General features: G+C 42.6%; 2 protein-coding genes across 3 annotated transcripts; both read left to right on the forward strand.

Moving 5' to 3' along the window:
* The first annotated feature begins 1203 nt into the window (after positions 1 to 1203).
* On the forward strand, positions 1204 to 15877 carry LOC128260907 (neuropathy target esterase sws). Of its 2 annotated transcripts, none has more exons than XM_052994241.1 (11): positions 1204 to 1980; positions 4972 to 5706; positions 6242 to 7191; positions 7250 to 7821; positions 8349 to 8767; positions 9495 to 9770; positions 10116 to 10302; positions 11477 to 11593; positions 13205 to 13416; positions 13886 to 14230; positions 14870 to 15877. In XM_052994241.1, exons 1-11 carry the CDS (start codon positions 1879 to 1881, stop codon positions 15242 to 15244), a joined length of 4290 nt encoding a protein of 1429 aa, XP_052850201.1. In that variant the 5' UTR covers positions 1204 to 1878; the 3' UTR covers positions 15245 to 15877. The 2 variants fall into 2 exon arrangements, with proteins under 2 accessions (XP_052850201.1, XP_052850202.1); XM_052994242.1 differs by lacking the exon at positions 11477 to 11593 and adding an exon at positions 12468 to 12584.
* A 407-nt stretch (positions 15878 to 16284) lies between these two features.
* On the forward strand, positions 16285 to 19734 carry LOC128260904 (DM7 family protein GE17493-like). The gene is given in 5 exon segments (XM_052994222.1): positions 16285 to 16479; positions 17104 to 18516; positions 18908 to 19236; positions 19238 to 19390; positions 19393 to 19734. Coding segments are annotated over 5 exon segments (2121 nt in total). The 5' UTR covers positions 16285 to 16454; the 3' UTR covers positions 19594 to 19734.
* The last annotated feature ends 96 nt before the right edge of the window (positions 19735 to 19830 follow it).

The following is a 19830-nucleotide window of genomic DNA, read 5'->3' on the forward strand; positions in this document are numbered from 1 at the left end:
GAGATGAGATTCGGATTCAGATTGAGACATGACTGAGCCCCCGGTGCTTTATGCTCTAATAACCCGCGCTGCACTTGCTTTTATTGGATGTTGCACGTTAGTTTCGGACCTCCGATTCGGGTCCGGATTTCACCAAAATCCTTTAAATCAACACACATGAATATTTATACCGATTTTAGATTTTACAGTTGTTAATCACTGAATATTACCGTCGACCGTCTCCGCTCTTCACGGCTCCTTGGCTGCCAGCAATCTTAAGAGGAGTTAATTATGCTTTGCAAATTAATGTTCGACTGCATGCCAAGTCATTTTTGATTCATCTGTGTTTTTTGTAATTTAAACTTTAACAGCGCGCGCAATGTACACAGTTTGTCGCCCCGCAGCATCGATATTAACAGCTGTCAATAGCGTGTCGTGATTACCTTGAATAATACAGTTATATTGTTAAAATTTGTTTAAATAATACACAAAATATAAACTATATGTTTTCTATAGATAAGAAATTAAACTATTTCGAGTCATTTTGTCATTTGACAAAAGCATAAACAGCATCTACTTTCAAAACATTAGCTTAATTTTTAATTCGGAATAAGATCTTTTTAGTCAATTTCAATTTCGTTTTCTTGCCGAATTAAAAGGAAAATATGTTTTCTAATTAGAATTTAAAATCTCGAACAACCTTTTGGTTTTCGAATAGGAAGAAGACACATGATACTGCTCAACAATACGTTTATATAGTTTATTGCATGAGATTTTATAGTACGAATTTTATCTGCATTGACAAATTAGTTTTAAATTTTAGGTCGACTTAAAAAAAAATACAATAGTTCGACCTGATTCAAAGATAAAGATTATAGCTTTTAAAAAAAAGATTACCCAAACTTTACTACACAAATAAAACTCGATTTCGGATTTATTGTTTTCTCTATAATTCTGAGTTCAAGTTTATGATATTTCCTTGCAATTATAATGATTTTAAAGAAGTGGGTAAAAACTGTTAGTGTATTGCAAGTTTGGCATAGGAATTAACTCAATTTAGTTAATCTAAAATTTTACTTTTTGAATTTAACTGAACCGCGCATTAATCCGCACACAACGAAATCTGGTCACACTGTTGGGCTTTGTGCGTCAGCTGTAGAACAATCGACTTTCGGCCTATCGATGTTTTTCGATCTTTATTAAAATCCGGAATCGATGTTACCATCGACGTTTTCACATCCTTAGTTATTAGAACCAATAACAAAAATTCTAGAGTGCATTTGATTTTATTAGTTTGTAGTTAAGTTACATAGCAAAATGCTCGTCTATTTCGGATCCCTAAATTAAAGAAGCTGCCGTTGCACGTTGCCACGCCCCCACCCAAACCAGCCAACCACCCCCCGCCTCCGCCCACGACCAGATAGAAAGAGAGAGAGGGATACAAAGCAACAACAACACATAAAGAAAACGAAAGATTTCCGCAAGGAACCACCAATAAAAACAACAAATTGCTTTGGTTACGAGTAACTGCAAAAACAACAAGAGATTAAATCGGAATAAAAAACTGTGCTCTCTGCGTGTGTGAGGTGTGTGTTTGTGTGTGTGTGGTGCGTGCATTACAATAATTGCACAAAAACCAAGACAAACGTGGGGCGGGGGTGTTTGTAAGCGTGAGCGAGCTCGACATTTAGTAAGAACGACGGAGGCAGCACGACACGGCAACAACAAAGGGCTGTGATTTTTTCCCCCCCGCCCCGCCCCCTCTTCACACTGGCGTATTTACCAAATAAACAGGGCATAAGCTAGAACAACAAAATTACCAGTCGGCAACAACAAATCGAAAAGGTTAACGAGGGTGAAGAGAGTCGTTGGAAAACTGGCTGTTTAATAAAAAGCGCAATGGATGTCCTGGAAATGCTGCGCGCCAGCGCCAACGGCGGCTACAATACTCTCTTCTCGGACGCGTGGTGCCAGTACGTTTCCACGCAGATCACAGCAACGGTAAGTGCACTTCACCCCTTCTTTGTCTTTCGGTTTGGTTCGTAGCTGCGAATGAGTCAATTGCGTTTGGAGAGTGTGTGTCAGAACGAGAGGCCGCAAAGGATAGCAGCTGGAAAGTTTGGAATAAATAGTGAATGTGAGGGAGTATTACAGCTGTTGGGGCTTGTGTTCAGGCTTAAAAGGGAAGGATTACAGCTGTTAGGGGTTTGGGCATAAAGAGCGGGAAAGCGGGAAGCCAAATGGAAAGTGGATCAAAAAGTGAAGTGGATTTTATGCAGGATAACAGCTGTGGGAGCTGTGTTCGTGGCCAAACTAAAGATATAAATTTAAATTAACTTTGACCAAATTCATTTATTAGCTCGCCAGGTATAATATCTTGATTTAAACATGTTGTAAAACATCTTCTAGTCTAAATCCCAATATAAATATTTCAAGTTCACCCAACAATTCATTATTTTTATATAATTCAACATTTTTATAAAGAAAGCAGCTTTATTTTTGTGATTAACATCTATAAAGATTAGGAACCCTGATAAAAAATCCCTGAACGACAGATAAAGCAAGTCTTAACGGCTAAAATAAGGTAACAAACTTTTTGAAAACCCACTTGAGTATTTAAGGTAAACACCTGGTGATATTAAATTGTATCGGGACTGGAATATATTTTTGTATGTGGATGTGGGTAGCGTTATCTTTATGGAAATTTTATAATAATATGGTACAACAATTTAAAGTCACTACTTTGTCGACTAGAAGTCACCTAATTACATGTATAATTTTTAATAGCAGCTAATTTGCTATTTTTGTTGTCATATTCAATTGTTGTAAATCATTATATCTAACCCTAATTTATATTTTTAACATGAATTTCTTTTGAAAAAATCGAAACCAGTTGTGGAATTCGAATATTTTTCTTATTGGTGGTTGGTGTGGATTGCAGGATTCTAATCAGCTGCAATTGGTTGAGGTCCCAGCTAAATGATAAGAGCCAGGAAAAGAAAATGCGATAAGTTTAACCTCTTTTTTTTTTGGGGAACTTCCGTGTTTTGATTTGTCGCCTTCAAAACGGAATTGTTTTGTGGCCTTACATAAAACCAAAAAGAAAAGCAAGAAAAAAAGCCTCTGACTACGGTAGCCACATGATAACGCCACACGGCCAATAATATTGATAGTGACGGGCCTGCCGACCCCAAAAAAAAAAAAATAAACTAAGCCGCAAATGCTGATAACTGTAACCGGTTGCTAATCAGAAGCACGTGCAATTGTGGGCTGAGGGGTGCGTCCCAAATCAGTTTCCAATAATTCAATTAACCCCTTGGGGCCAAATCAATTTGGCCGCCTTGTGACTGCGCGAATTTTATCGTTATCATGTTGCCATGTGTATGTTTGTCCGATCAGATCCAAAGCAAATCCAAGTGGATACATATCGGCGTGTGTGCCATCGGTTTCTAATTAGACCGTCTGAGTCAATTGGAATTTATTGCATTTTTTCTTGTACATTTTGCAAACCTGTTGTAAAAATAAACTGTAAACAAACAATTAATGCGAGGCGTATAAAAGTAACAGTAGCTACACAGGAAGAAATTGATGTGCCATTACATAGGGAAAACATTAATATATATTTCAATACCATTTGTTATTCAAATATATTTATTCGGGATAAACAATATATAAAAATGTATTGGCCACCAGTATGATTCGAGCCCAGTTTTAAAAATAATCTTTAATATAACCCCGGCTAACCTACAAAAAATTCAATTGATATTTAAATATTTATGTAAATATCGGGCGGTTTTTTTTGTTAACGTGTAATATCAAATGAGTGAGTACAATGCGGAAACTGCAGACAATAACAAATGGCGAGCAACAACAAACCACTCGAGAAACTACTGTCACAACAGCAACAACAACAACACTAACAACAACAACAACAACAACAACAACGGTACACAAGAACAACTCGCAGAACCGCAAACAATAAAAAAAAAAACAAAACAAAACAAGTGCAGCGACGTCACGTCGTCGTTTCAATGTCAAAGTGCCTGAACGCAATAAAAATTGCGATAGCAACAACAAAAGCTATTAGACAACAACAATGTGCATATATAAGAGAAACCAACAACAAAACACAGCTGATGCACTTGATAATGCGGGCGTGACACTTGCTGGAAATAGAATTTTGAGAAATTACAAGTGTCTTCGTTTGTGCTGAATAATTTATCAAGTGTCTCAGAGAGTAGAGTGAGAAAATCACAGAAAACCCATATGAAAATTAAATTTGATTTATAATTGAAACGTTTTGAGTCCTGCCATTTCATACGCTCAACTTAGGAGTCGAAAAAATAAAAGTTGTAATCAAACAATTCATTCAATGTATATATGTATATTCCAAAACTATTAGAAATAAATTTGATTTATTTGCTATACTTTAAGAGCTTTCCTATTCACCTGAAAAGGTCAATTTGGCTGAAAGTTCAATAGAGGCGTGAGTACTAGTTAAAAATTAGCATTTGGGAAACTACAAGTGTTTGTTCTGCATAATTGATTTAGTGAAAAATAGCACAGTAAACCATATGCAATCTATAGCTGCTACACCTACATAGTTATTTTTCTTTCAAACCGCATTGGACACCATTCACAAAATCACTTATAAGCAAATATCATAATAAAAACTAAAATATTCTATTCAATTAGATTATAAGTACGGAGTCTCAAGGCCATAAAAAAGTAAATTTTTTGTCAACTTGTTCCCTATGAAAGTTCCGTGAAAATACATACATATGTACTCGTCTTTAATAGAATACCTGTGAATAATCGGTGACACTATCAGAACCATTGGCGATTTATCAAATGTCAATGATGCGGTCCTATCAAAAACCCTTTTTAGTACTGTGTAGCAATAGGAAGTTCAAGAACGATGAAGCGGAATAACCATTTTCGGAATCCATACATTTGCTAATTTCTTTGCTAATATGGCCAATTCCCTTGCAGATGTACATGTACTGCGCGTTGGGCGTGCTGGCCATGCTGTTCCTCGCCTGGTTTATGTACTTCAAGCGGCTGGCGCGTCTGCGGCTGCGCGACGAGATTGCCCGCTCCCTCAGCGCAGTGACCTCCTCGTCTGGCGGGGATCTGCGGGGCCTGCGATTCCGGAAGCGGGACAAGATGCTCTTCTACGGACGGCGCATGCTGCGCAAGATGAAGAACGTCAGCGGCCAAATGTACAGCAGTGGTAAGGGCTACAAGCGCCGGGCTGTGATGCGATTTGCCCGCAGGATACTGCAGCTGCGGCGGGACAATATGCCGCTGGAGATGCGCACCGTGGAGCCGCCGGCGGAGTATCTGGAGGAGACCATCGAGGGCAGCGACAGAGTGCCGCCCGATGCCCTCTACATGCTCCAGAGCATCCGCATCTTCGGGCACTTCGAGAAACCCGTCTTCCTGCGCCTCTGCAAGCACACCCAACTGCTGGAGCTGATGGCCGGCGACTATCTGTTCAAGATCACCGACCCGGACGACAGTGTCTACATCGTCCAGTCGGGCATGATCAACGTGTACATCTCGAATGCCGACGGCAGCACCCTGTCCCTGAAGACGGTGCGCAAGGGCGAGTCGGTGACGTCGCTGCTCAGCTTCATCGATGTGCTGTCGGGGAATCCCAGCTACTACAAGACGGTCACCGCCAAGGCCATTGAGAAGTCGGTGGTCATTCGGCTGCCCATGCAGGTGGGTTTACTCTTTGGGGTTTATATATTAATCAACGGTGTGACAACTTTATTTATTTGATTTTCTGTTCCTTCCTAACGCTTAAAGTACAAAATACACTAATTGTTTAGTGTGCTAATCACGAAGTGTAATGCTTCAGGAGATAATTAATTAATTCAGGAGATAATTAATGCTTGTAACTGTATACAGAAAGGCAATATTGGATGTATTTTTGATTTTGCTTGAATTTTTTTTATTTTTTTTTTTTTATTTTTTAATGTTATATTTTTTTTGTATATCCTTGCAGAGGATATTATTTAAAGTATATATATTCTTGATCAGCATCACTAAAGCAGTCGGTCTAGCCATGTCAGTCTGTCCGTCCGTTTCTACGCAAACTAGTGCCTCAGTTTAAAAGCTATCTGCATGAAACTTTCCCAAAAGTTGGCTTTCTATTGCAGGTTTTTAATCTAGTGGTTTTGTGGTCTAATGGTTTTACCCTTTACCCTTTTTAGTGTACCCTCTTTACCCCAAGTTCCGTTTACTTTGCTTGCAGGCCTTCGATGAGGTGTTCCAGGACAATCCGGACGTGATGATCCGCGTCATCCAGGTGATCATGATCCGGCTGCAGCGTGTCCTCTTCACCGCCCTGCGCAACTACCTCGGCCTGAATGCCGAACTGGTGCAAAATCACATGCGGTACAAGAGCATCTCGACGATCGGTGGGCCGATGAACTCGCAGTGCTCGCAATCCTCCCGCCAACCGCCCAATGGTCCCCCCACGGTGGTCACCCAGCTGAATCTGATGCAGTCTGCCGCCTCGATGCCCGGCTCGGTATCCGGATCGGGAGCGGGTGTTTCAGTGACCGTGACCCGGCCACCGCCATCGCCATCGCGACACTCGCGCGAGGAGCACACGCTGTCCGATCCGAATCCCAATCCGGACACTGGCAGTGTTCCGGGCGCGAGCAATCTGTTCACCGAGGTGCACGGCGATGCACCCAATGCGGACCTGTTCCACCAGCAGCAGCACTCGGTGGGCAATCTGTCGACGCGTCGCGGTTCCATCACCCAGGTGACGCCCGACGGGGCCCAGTCCCATCACAGTCACGTCCCGGGGGCAGCTCCCTCGATAGACATGCGACTGGTGCAGTCGTCGGCGGTGGATAGCCTGCGCAAGGAGCTGGGTCTGCCCGAGAAGGATGCGCACATCATTGAACCCTTTGTGGAGGTGCGCGAGCTGGAGCCGAACGTCACCCTCATCACGGAGGGCAATGCGGACGATGTGTGCGTGTGGTTCGTGATGACCGGCACCCTGGCCGTCTACCAGAGCAACCAGGATGCCACGCGAGCCAAGCCGGACAAGAGCGACATGCTCATCCACTTTGTGCATCCCGGCGAGATCGTTGGCGGCCTGGCCATGCTGACGGGCGAGGCCAGTGCGTACACCATTCGATCGAGGAACAACAGCAGGATAGCCTTCATCCGTCGCGCGGCCATCTACCAGTGAGTTGGGGTCACCTTTATACCATATAAATACTATATCATTGCCTCTTCCTGTCAGGATAATGCGACAGCGACCCCGCATCGTTTTGGATCTGGGCAATGGGGTTGTGCGCCGCCTGTCGCCGCTGGTGAGGCAGTGTGACTACGCCCTGGACTGGATCTTTCTGGAGTCGGGCAGGGCTGTCTATCGCCAGGACGAGAGCAGCGACAGCACATACATCGTGCTGAGCGGACGCATGCGGTCGGTGATCACGCATCCGGGCGGCAAGAAGGAGATCGTCGGCGAATACGGCAAGGGGGATCTCGTGGGCATCGTCGAAATGATCACGGAAACGTCGCGCACCACGACGGTGATGGCTGTGCGCGACTCGGAGCTGGCCAAGCTGCCCGAGGGCCTGTTCAATGCCATCAAGCTGCGCTACCCCATCGTGGTGACCAAGCTGATCAGCTTCCTCAGCCACCGCTTCCTCGGCTCGATGCAGACGCGCTCGGGCAGCGGGGCGCCGGGCGCGCCCGTCGAGGCCAATCCCGTCACGCACAAGTACTCTACGGTGGCCCTGGTGCCCATCACCGACGAGGTGCCGCTGACGACCTTCACCTACGAGCTCTACCACTCGCTCTGTGCCATAGGTTCGTATAGATCCAGTCAGCTCTTCCATCCGTGCGCCTATAACTATTGGTGGTAGCTTATAATTGATTCTAAAAACAACAGATTTAAGTGGATAGCTAGTAACACTTTTGGTTTGGGATATAAACACAAGTTACTTTCGATGGAAAACTGAGGAGAAAGTTCATAATTAAGTTCATAAATTAGTATCAAAACCATTCTCAACTTTCTTTATTTTTACATACTCTTCAACAATTGCAATCATGATTTGACTCATTTGATTTTAATTTATTCTTTTGCGTTTATTTAACAGCCCTATAGTGCTCTTTTATTTAAATTTGTAACTCATTTATTCATTTATTTACTCTATGGGAATAGGAAAATGTAATAAGAACAGAGTCAGATTTCAGCTTATAGAATATTTTATATTTTTTCCGCTAAGATTTATTCAGAACACGATGGATAAGTCCGGTAAAGTTTTACATTGCTGCCTTTGTGACTCACGTATATCAGACAATTCTAATGCTTTCCTTCCCGGTTTTTCGATTAGGACCCGTCCTGCGTTTGACCTCCGATGTGGTGCGCAAGCAGCTGGGTCCGAACATCTTCGAGGCGGCCAACGAGTACCGGCTGACGTCGTGGCTGGCGCAGCAGGAGGACCGCAACATCATCACGCTCTACCAGTGCGACAGCTCGCTGAGCCCGTGGACACACCGATGCATGCGGCAGGCGGACGTCATCCTGATCGTGGGCCTCGGCGATCGCACCCATCTGGTCGGGAAGTTCGAGCGCGAGATCGACCGGCTGGCGATGCGAACGCAGAAGGAGCTGGTCCTGCTCTATCCGGAGACCACCAATGCCAAGCCGGCCAACACGCTGAGTTGGCTAAATGCCCGGCCCTGGGTGACCAAGCACCACCATGTGCTGTGCGTCAAGCGCATCTTTACGCGCAAAAGTCAATACCGCATTGTGAGTGAGATGTAATCATTAAGGCTAATAATCTTTTATGATTCATCTTGTAACAGAGCAAACTACCATTTATTTGCCTTAAAAAATAAACAATGTATTTAAAGCAGTAGTTAGTTAGTTAGGTAGTTATTTTATAACGACACAAAGATTTGGTTAGCTAATATCTTGAAGTATATGTAATTATTGGTCATTATTTTTTTAGTTGTTTATGTGCCATGTCCAAACTTAAATTTTAATCATCGATCAATCCCCTAACTATCAGAATTTCCCAGAACTATTCCTTTAGTTATACCCTTATTTATGGTACACGCTTTGTAAAAATATTTGAACAATAGGCAGTTGCACAGAACGTAAACATAGCTATTAATGTTTATCGGTTAACTAGGGCTCATTGACATCCGCTAAGCTTCCGTAGCACCTCGTAATAAAGATAAAGCAACCTGATTTCGTAGACAAATAGCCCATTATCAAATGTTTCACCAGAAATCATAAACTTGTGAAATGTTATTATTCCATATCAAACCAACATTGAAGCAATAAACGAATGATTAGTGTGACAGCCATGGAGATTAGGCATTTATTGTCACCTCTTAAAGGCTCATGAATGATACAATTGTCGAGATAGGATAATTTTATCTAATGCATAGATCAGTGTCATGTTTTATAGCTCATATTTAAATGTATAATATTGTAATGCTTATATTTGAATTGATGTCTTACCTTGCAGAATGATCTCTACAGTCGCGTCTTGCTGTCCGAGCCGAACATGCATTCCGACTTCTCGCGTTTGGCCCGCTGGCTTACGGGCAACTCGATTGGCCTTGTGCTGGGCGGCGGTGGGGCGCGCGGAGCCGCCCACATTGGCATGCTGAAGGCCATCCAGGAGGCGGGCATACCCATCGACATGGTGGGCGGCGTGAGCATCGGCGCCCTGATGGGAGCGCTGTGGTGCTCGGAGCGTAATATCACCACGGTTACGCAAAAGGCGCGCGAGTGGTCAAAGGTGGGTCTGAATCACAATTAGCATACATATGTATGTACATACAGGGGTAGTCGAAAGTATTTACCCAAATCCATTGAAGATATGCTTGTAAATTGGACAAATACTTTTGACCACCATTGTATATGTTATACGTGGCCTTTTTTCGGGCTTATCTTTAATACCAAGAATTCCATCATAATGAGAATACTTTAAGAATAAGAATAAGACAATTATGTACTTATTTTTGATTTAAGTTAAATTTTTAAACTTGAATTGTTTTAAAAAAATTCTTGATTTCCTAAATCAATATTATTTTCTACAATTAATTCAAAACACCCCTTTTTGTTAAATTGATCAATTTATTAGAAAATGACAAAATGGTTCCTACAACTGCTGGACCTCACCTACCCGATCACATCGATGTTTTCTGGACGAGAGTTCAACAAGACGATCCACGACACTTTCGGGGACGTGAGCATCGAGGACCTGTGGATACCCTACTTCACCCTCACCACCGATATTACCGCCAGTTGCCATCGCATTCATACTAATGGTGAGTCAATCGCGCTTCGCATTTGCCTTCTCTCTCTCTCCCTCTCTCGCTTTGTATGTGTCTGTCTCTGTCATTTTGTATTTGGTGCAGTGGGTATCGATTAAAAGAGTTTTCGATTTGCTAAAAGCCTAGATTTTTATTTAATTAAATTCGGTATTTGGTGATATATTAGTGCTTAAAAAATCAGTTAATGTAATAAAGTGAAATTAACATTAATTTTACTTAGACTAATTTATAAAATTAATTTGATAATATAAATTTTGTAAAATTGGCAATGTTGCAATGATAAAGTGTAGTTTTTTGGATAATTAGAAAAGTCTAAACTATGTCTTAATTCGTAATTTTTATTAAACATATACTTTTTTTTAATTTTGTAGGGCTAATCGATATCAACTGCATTTAAAATAAAATTGTTTTGTGTGCTCTTTAATACTGTCTTTAAAATTTGGACTGCTTTCTGCGATAACTTTTGGTTTCGTTCGATAAACTTATCAATTATAGTTTCTAGAACTTTTATTAATCCTCTTTTAGTTCCTTCCGATTTGCTTTTGTATGGTTTTGTGGTGTCTGATCCTTTTGTATCTTTGGTAGCCTTAGAACTGAGTGTACCCAAAAATAAAAACCCCCAGACAATGAGACACCCACACAAGCTCGCACACACCCACACACACAGCCTCATTCCATGGCCCGCAATTTTTTAGAGGCATTTTTACACTACCAACTGTTACTTTCTGCCTTGATATCGACTAGTTATCGGCGTTGCGCTGCCAATCGATTATGCCGTTATGTTTGAATTCAAAAGTTTTCGAAACAAAATCAATCTCATTGTTGTTGCTATTGTTGTTGTTTGAAAAGCTTGTGCCAAAAGTCGAAAAAACGGATCTTGTGCTTTTTGCTAGAGACTAAACCTGTTGCTCCCAGTTTAAATAACCCCACATTGCTGCTCCCATTAAAACCCATTCCATTGGTGCTCCCCATACCAATATTATCCATTCCATTCCTCAAAATCCTCGCCAAAAAAAAGAAAAGATTGCCCAAAGCTTTTTTCTCTCAATCTCTCTTATTTTTCTCTTCTCCTCCCCCAAAACACACAAAAACACACCCAAAAAATACACATATCCACCGACTTATCATTACTGGCATGTGTCTGTCGTTGATTGATATATAATACCAGGATCTCTGTGGCGTTACGTACGCTCCTCCATGTCGCTCAGTGGTTACATGCCGCCGTTGTGCGATCCTAAAGATGGGCACCTCTTGCTGGATGGCGGCTATGTGAATAATCTGCCAGGTAATTAGCAACTAGCACTTAGCAACTAGCAATTAGAATACAATTTAACAAAACAAAAAAAAAAAAAAAAGTACTTAACCCCGAGCGTTAATCCAAAATCTCACTTTCAATTTCCAATCTAGAACTGAGTTTTTCGGCACAGAGAGCGCGCAGAGTGTTGGAAATTCCTCTTGTTCGATCATGCTTGCCTGCGTACCGATTTCCTCGTTTCCCGTTCCATTCCGCTCCGTTTGTTGACCTTTGCTCCGTTTCCAAAAATCCTTGAGATGCTGTTATATTTGTTGTTCTTGTTCATATATTCTTTTATAGATGTATAAAAGTTTGAGAGTTTTTTCGGGCTGGCAATGTTGTCAATAGTTTGCGTGGCCTGCATTTCTAACGGTAAAAAGCGCATTTGTTTACACCCTCTGTCTCAGTCCCACTCACATGACCACGCACACACTACTCACACATTTACAAACTTACACCTACACCTAAGATTGAGTGCACAAAGTTTCTTTGGTTTATCCTCTATTTATTTTAGTTTTTGATGGTATTTTTGAGTTGCTTTTTAGTTTGATTATTTCCCCGTTGTTGTTCTTGGACATTTTGTTGTATGCGTATAATAAACCCGATATCATTTGTAGTTGTAGCACTGAAGTATACCGTTATTTCGTGGATAAAAGTGTGTCTATTTCTCTCTCTCTCTCTTTATCTTTGAAACATATGACCTCTCTCTCACACACACACAACAATTGAATAAACAAACACAAACTCACGTGTCCGTATTCGTGTCCGTGCCATCAACACCCACTTATACAATGCAATCCACAATTTTGTGCTGTTGTTGTTTGTCCCAACTGTGATTTGATAATGGTGCAAAACAAAAAAAAAGGCCACCTGTGGCGGTACTGCCGCGCCAGCATGTCAATTGCGGGAGTCTTCCCGCCATTTTGTGATTACCGTGACGGCCACCTGCTGCTCGATGGCTGCTACACGAACAACGTGCCAGGTAAAAATAGCATCCACTCCGACTGCCCACGATCCAACAACCCAGACCTGCAATTCCCGTTCCAACGCTCTGCGCCGCCAACCCTGCGTTCGCTCCAGTTTTGGGAATCGAATTCCACGAGAGTCCTAAATCCCCTAGCATTTCTTTCAGTCCGATTCATTTGCCTCAAATTCCAGATTCTCTACTAAAGTAGTTAATTTTTGAATTAAATTATCTTTGGCTTGACAATCCAGAGCTGAAGAATTCGCGAAAAACTATTTATTAAATACAATATATGTACATACATACATATGTATACGTAATCGTAAAGTATAAAATTGGACTGAGATGCTGGGGGAAAGAAAGCAAAAACTTTAAAACCGTTTATATCTGCGTCTTTTATTTAATTTTAATGTCATTTGAATATACCGATTTTTTATTAATCACTATTTTGAAAAGTTAACGAAAAGTACATTCCCAGATTAACAGCTATAAACGGGACTTAAAAAATTAATGTTTCAAAAGGGTATAAACCAATAACAACAACTAATCAAACATTTGCATTGCATCCACTTGGACCACCCAAAAAAAAAAAACACCACACGCATGCTCGCCACTCCATTTCCCTGGTCACCATTTAGCCGATGTGATGCACAATCTGGGGGCTGCTCACATAATCGCCATCGATGTGGGATCCCAGGACGACACCGATCTGACCAACTACGGCGACGACCTCAGCGGTTGGTGGCTGCTCTACAAGAAGTGGAACCCGTTCACATCGCCCGTGAAGGTGCCCGACCTGCCGGATATCCAGTCCCGTCTCGCCTATGTTTCCTGTGTTCGCCAGCTGGAGGTGAGCTCTCGAGACCCCTATTGTAGAGATCCCTATGGCCAGCCCCTGGCTTGTATTTATTTTTTTATTGACATATGACGCTGTTGATTTCGAAAGGTTTCAAAAGTCTGACTGCTAAATTCTAAAGAATTCGCGTTTTTTATAAATAAAAATAAACGAGATATTTCGTAATGTTGCTCTTCATAAATCAAAATAAATAAATCATTTCGTAATAATTCTTTCGCTACTAAATAAACAAAGTATTTCGTAATGAGTTTCTTGGTACTAAAGAATTCGCGCTTTTCATTATAAACCAAACTAAACGAAAAGCTTACACTCGCTTTAGGTAGGCTATTTCAATGATTTTCAAGTCAGCATATGTACATACATGTTTAAAAGTGGTCTGCTTAAGCATTATTGTTATAATATTTGTTTTAATAAACACAGAGTTAGTTATAAGGACTAATGCGATACCCGTTTCTCCTTGCAGGAAGTTAAGAACTCCGACTACTGCGAGTACATCCGACCGCCGATCGACAAGTACAAGACCCTGGCCTTCGGCAGCTTCGACGAGATCCGGGACGTGGGCTACGTGTTCGGGAAGAACTACTTCGAGAACATGGCCAAGGCGGGTCGGCTGGGCCGGTTCAACCAGTGGTTCAACAAGGAGCCACCCAAGCGGGGCAACCACGCCTCCCTCAGCGAGTACACGTTCATCGATCTGGCGCAGATCGTGTGCCGGCTGCCGGAGACGTACGCTGTCAATACGGCGGAGCTCTTCAGCGAGGACGAAGACTGTGATGGCTACAACTCGGAGCCAACGACGCTCAACACGGTAGGTGTCCCACGATTCGGAGTGTCGACGGCAACGACGGGCTCTGTTTGATTTGTAATATATACATACTAGTATGATTTTTCGTTGTAATAAAATTAATTATGTGCTAAGAAGAAAATGTAGCCAGTATTAAAATTTGATTTTTGTTCGCAATGATATCTAAAAAAAAATATTCCAACTTCCCTCTGCTGGTTTAAGGACATTCAAGATCACAAAGCAAAAAAATCAAGATCACAACAGCAAAAAAGTTCTGTAAGCATTTTATTTAATCAATTTTTGAAATTTAATTTAAAATTATTGGCATCGCTTTAGTCAAAATAGAAAGGAAATTCATAAAGCCATTTAGGAAATAGAGATCGTAATGCAAAATATGGAAAATTTTATTAAGTATTTTATCTAAATATGAAGGGAGTAAGTACTTGGCCAAAAAGTTTTCAAAAAGGCATCAGCCTTTTATTGGCATTGCTTTATTAATTTTTTTCTGCAAAATTGGTCATTAAATTATAATTTAATATTTTACAGTTAAACTGGTTGATTGTAAGCAGCTCTAATTTGTAAGACAATAATATAAGGACAAATTATTGGATTCCAAATAGTTCGACTAACACATCAACTTCCTATCAATCTATTTTCGCACAGGATCGACGGCGCATCCAAGTGACGCGTGCCGGCAACTCGTTATCCTTCTCCGAGACCGAACTGGACTCGGACGTGGAGATCGACCTGAAGCTGGAGCGCAAGATGGACAGGGCCACTCAGTCGTCGCCGCCGACGTCCAGCAGGTCGGCCCGAGAAGAGGCTAGACGGATGGAGGACCATCGGGAGCATCGGGAACATCGGGATCGCAATTGGCATTGGCACAATGACGCGATTGATAGCGGAGCCACTGCAGCTGCACACACTCTGACCGAGCAGAACCAGCAGGATCACGTGGCGAGGACAGAGCAGCAGCTGGTCGACAAGGATGAGAACAAGGAGAACCGGAGCAGTGCGAATAACGAAACCAAAAACTAGCTTTATAGACAAAACCAATCGAGGCGGGGATATCTACTCAACAAATGGCGGCAGGAGCTACAAGCCGAGGATGACGAGGTGCCTTCCGCTTGCCAGACGCCCAAATGGCCAACTTCAGCAACCAACCAACCAACCAACCAACCAACCAACCAACCAACCAACCAACTGCAACTACTCAATCATCCAATCTCCAACGAAACAAAACTAAATGGCAATGACAAGGAAATTTGTTAACCTCTAGGTTTTATAGCAACCAAGACTTAGGCTTAGCTTAGCATTTGGAATTATAACCCATTCTGCATCCTGCATCCCCCATCCAATCCTCATTCCATATTCCCCCCATCCACCCACCCACACACAACACACTCAATACACATTGTAATGGAGGCACAAGAAGTCCACAAACTTTGTATATACATATAGTTATATATTTTTACTGAAGCAACCGATATTGTAGCCTCGAAACTGAGACTCCTTTGCAATGAGAGCCCCCAACAAAATCCCGCCCCCTGTTTGCCGCACACTTGTGTAGTCTCTCTATTATTTTAGGTAAGCAAATCGTTTGTTTAGTGGTCGGATTTTTTTTGTAAGTGCAAGCAAATAAATTTAAATAATTGAAAGTACAAAAACCAATGGGAACTTGTGTTAATCTTGAATGGTATATTTCAGGTCTATTATAGAAGTTTGAAAGGGTTTTGTTGGGAAAGACATCAGCGCCTGCTGACCGCCGCTCATGCGCATCCAAATCCGCTGGATAGGATCGCGGAGGAGCAAATCGCTGGACCGCTTGGGGCGTCTGCCGATCCTGACCCACTCCTTCCTTTGGCGCTGATATGCCTGCTGTAGTCGCAATGTGTTGACTCGTTCATTTTTTATCTGGTCTTACCAAAAAAAAAATTTTTTTTCTTCCCATTTCTTACAAGGGTTGTCGCCCCAAAATATTTTACATTAGAGATCTGGTATCCCTAGTAGGCCGTTTTTTTTTGTCGTAGTAGGCCACTTTTGACAAAGTGACATTTGTGACAGAAAATTACTTTTAACTCGGCAGCTGGAATTTCAGTACTCAACAGGATTTTCATACGAACAAACCTATATATGGGAATAGCTCCCGTTCGCTTCAACATTAATTCATCTGATACCTGAATACACAGTGAAATCGGTCTTGTATATTTCGCTACCCCAATCGTTTTCACTTTACGTTGATGTCGAAATGAAGAAGCGTACGACAAAAAAAGGTGAGGGAAACAGAACACTCAGGATTGGGGAAACCCGCCTTCAAAGTTCATCTGAGAATCTTCACCGCAGTTAAAACATTTTTCACATCGGTTAGCTGTCATACATATACATATAATGTCAATGTCAAAATCATATTAAAACATACATATATACAAAACATATGCAAAGAAAAAAATTGTATGACATTGCAAAAAAAAAACAGAAGAACATTTTTTCATGTGAAGTTTCTTGCTCAATTCACCATAACAAAAATACTTAATTTCATTCAAATAATTTGTTTTTATGTACATATTTATTTTAGTTAGTCCACGATCTGAAGACCATAAAATAATAAGCTACAAAATTAAAAAATAAAACGATTTTTTTATCGTTTCTAGTTTTTTTAACCCTGCTCGAACGGGAAAAATATCGTTTCTTGCTCTATTCAGCATACAAATGTTCTTAAATTTCATGAACCAATTCTTTTTTTATTTTTGTCTGACAAGTTAGTTAAAGCCCTAATCCTTAGATAGCTTATTTAATTGTATTAATTTTTTTTTAACAATTAAGGATTATTTTTTATTTGTAATTTGAAAAATGCAAAATGACACCGAGCACCACTGAAAATCCCTCTCATCCAACAGTGGTCAATAAGGTGACCGAACCCCAGGTGAAGTTACAGGAAATGACGAATACGATGGTCTTCAACCGACCCAGGTACATGCCCAACCTTGGCAACCTGATCATGCCGAAGATCGTGTTCGAGCATGAACACCGAATTGTGATGGTCCGGCTCTTCCTCGACGTCCAGAAGCACGATCAGAAAGCTTCGGACTCCTTTAACGGCTGCCAGGTGCAGTGCTTCCAACTGCCGAGCTTCCTGTTCCCGCAGGGTGCTCCGCTGCACCGGATCGCCTTCATGCCGGCGAAGCTGCTGCCGCCGGGCTTCGACGCGGGCGGAGTATTCGGACCGGGCATCCTGGCCCGACGATTCTATCCCGTTAACCTGCTGCCCGGCGACCTCAGGGGCCATACCCCGCCCCTTTTTGTGGGTCAACGCAGCCTGGATCCCCAGTTCTCACCGGAGGTGAAGCGACTGATTGAATTCTCGCAGAATTTTCTTCCTGCACCGCCGCCCGATCTCCAGGCTCCCGCGGCTCCCGCGGCTCCCGTCGATCCGCCAGCTTCGACGTCTGCCTCTGCAGCTGCCTCTGCCGCTGCCGCTCCCGAACCGAAGAAGTTGCCAAAGGCCAGCAAGGAGGTGATCAATCTGGAGAAGCGGCTGGCCCGCAATGACATTACCGTGGCCATGGTGATCACTCCGCCGCCACCACCGCCTACCCTGTCGCTATACCCACTGCGCAAGATCCCCGAGCAGTATAACATATATGTGCCGGATCTGACCAATGTCCGGGTGGTTATGCCGCGCATCTGCAACCTAACGGTGGCCATTCTTTCCACGGTGATCCATCCGCATGTGCCCGCCGTGGCCTTTGCCACCATGGGCGACGATGAGGTGTGTCCGCGTTTTGAGCTGCCCGAGGATCTCTTTCCAGCCAGCTATGCATTGAAGCGTCCGGTCTTCCTGCCCAAGCGCAACCTGCCAAAGGGATTTGAGGCTTGCTGCATCTTCCGTCCGGGCACCCTTCCGGAGGCCTGGTTCCAGGGAAGTCTCCTGACTGGCACACCACAGCCCCAACATAGCTCCGTCATCACACCACCGCTTCTGGTGGGCAAGTTCTCCAGCGAGGAGAATGCGGGTCGCCTGCTTAAGGAACTCCAACTGGAGGCCGAGGGATACAAGCAGGAGCTCGAGCCCAAGGCGTCCAGCGTGGATGAGGCATCTGAACGGAAATTGGAGCTATTGAAGTCCAAGATGCACAACAGACCCAAGGGCCTAATTTTGCTGGTGACGGATCAACAGCAGTCGCCATCCGAACCATTGAGTTTGGACGACACAGTCGATGCCTATGATGTCTGTAATACTAACGCCTTTATAAAAATAACCCGAGCTGATTCCACTGGACAAGATGAACCAGAACCAGATAAAGACACTGGTAAGTATTTTATACTCAATTTAAAAAATATTTGTCGCTATGATTTTCATCCATTGCGATATTTAGTTATTTTAAAAAGAAAAAAAGGTTTTCTTTATAATTTCATTTGACTTTCATATAGATTTAAATATGTGCACATTTTCTTCCATACACAAAAGGTATAATTGATTTAAAACAAATAGGACTTGTAAATGACATTAATTTAAATATTTGAAAATTAAATCATGCAATTTAATAAGTATTGTATTTAACCTTTTATATGGCATGAATAGTGATAGATAAATACTAATTTATTTTTTCCTTTTTAAATTTTTTTTAACATCGGGAAATAATGTTGCAAATATGCATCACTGCCACATATTTATTTTTACTATTACATTTTTCTTTTCAGTGGTGTGCTCCTGTTGCGGCTCCCGATATGTCCAGGAGGAAGGCAAAGTCGATGCCGCAGACGATGACGAAGCTGAAGTCAAAGCTGAAGTCAAAGTTGAAGTCAAAGCCGAAGTCAAAGCCGAAGTCAAAGCCGAAGTCAAAGCCGAAGTCAAAGCCGAAGTCAAAGCCGAAGTCAAAGCCGAAGTCAAAGCCGAAGTCAAAGCCGAAGTCAAAGCCGAAGTCAAAGCCGAAGCCGCTGCCGAAGTCAAAGCCGAAGTCAAAGCCAAAGTCAAAGCCGAAGTCAAAGCCGAAGTCAAAGCCGAAGTCAAAGCCGAAGTAGAAACGGAAACCGAACAAGATATCCACTTGGACACTTCCGCATCCGAAGGTGGTTGCCCAGGAGGCAAAGACGAAGTACCTCCGGTTCTTCAAGATCGATACCAACATCGATAGGTTGGCCGAGGCTGTGGGCGATGTGAGCAAGGCGCAATTCGAGCTGGTGCTCACGATAATGAGCAGGCGCCCGAGATCAATGTCGAGCGCGCCATGGAGCAGCTACGTATGGTACTCAAAGCCCGGAACGAGATCCGCCTGGCTACCGCCCAGCAGATGCAGGATCACATCAATAGAACGGAAACTGACATCCAGAAGGTGCTCCACAAGAATGAGCGTGATCCCTGTTCCCAGTGCGCCAAGCGCCACTAAATATTGCCATTATTCTACTAAAGAATGCTTGCAGCAATTATATATTATTATATATATTCTCTTTTGTATTGATTTTTCAATTTTATTCAGGGTTTTCGGTTTGTCACTCAGAATGCAGCATGTTTACATTATCTTTTTTGGGTGTACTAGAGTACTAGGGGGTGTGTGTGTGTGTGTGAATGAGTGTGTGTCTTGCTGTGCTGTGCCATTTAATCTCTTAAATCGTGTGTGTTTTTT

This window comes from Drosophila gunungcola (assembly GCF_025200985.1).
Source record: "Drosophila gunungcola strain Sukarami chromosome X unlocalized genomic scaffold, Dgunungcola_SK_2 000043F, whole genome shotgun sequence".
Lineage (NCBI taxonomy): Eukaryota > Metazoa > Arthropoda > Insecta > Diptera > Drosophilidae > Drosophila > Drosophila gunungcola.

Bases quoted from the DNA above. Each gene is read 5' to 3' on its own strand.
- LOC128260907 (XM_052994241.1), top strand. From the start codon at position 1,879: ATGGATGTCCTGGAAATGCTGCGCGCCAGCGCCAACGGCGGCTACAAT. The intron at 7,192-7,249 runs GTGAGTTGGGGT...TCTTCCTGTCAG, and splicing joins CGTCGCGCGGCCATCTACCA to GATAATGCGACAGCGACCCC. The intron at 8,768-9,494 runs GTGAGTGAGATG...CTTACCTTGCAG, and splicing joins GCAAAAGTCAATACCGCATT to AATGATCTCTACAGTCGCGT.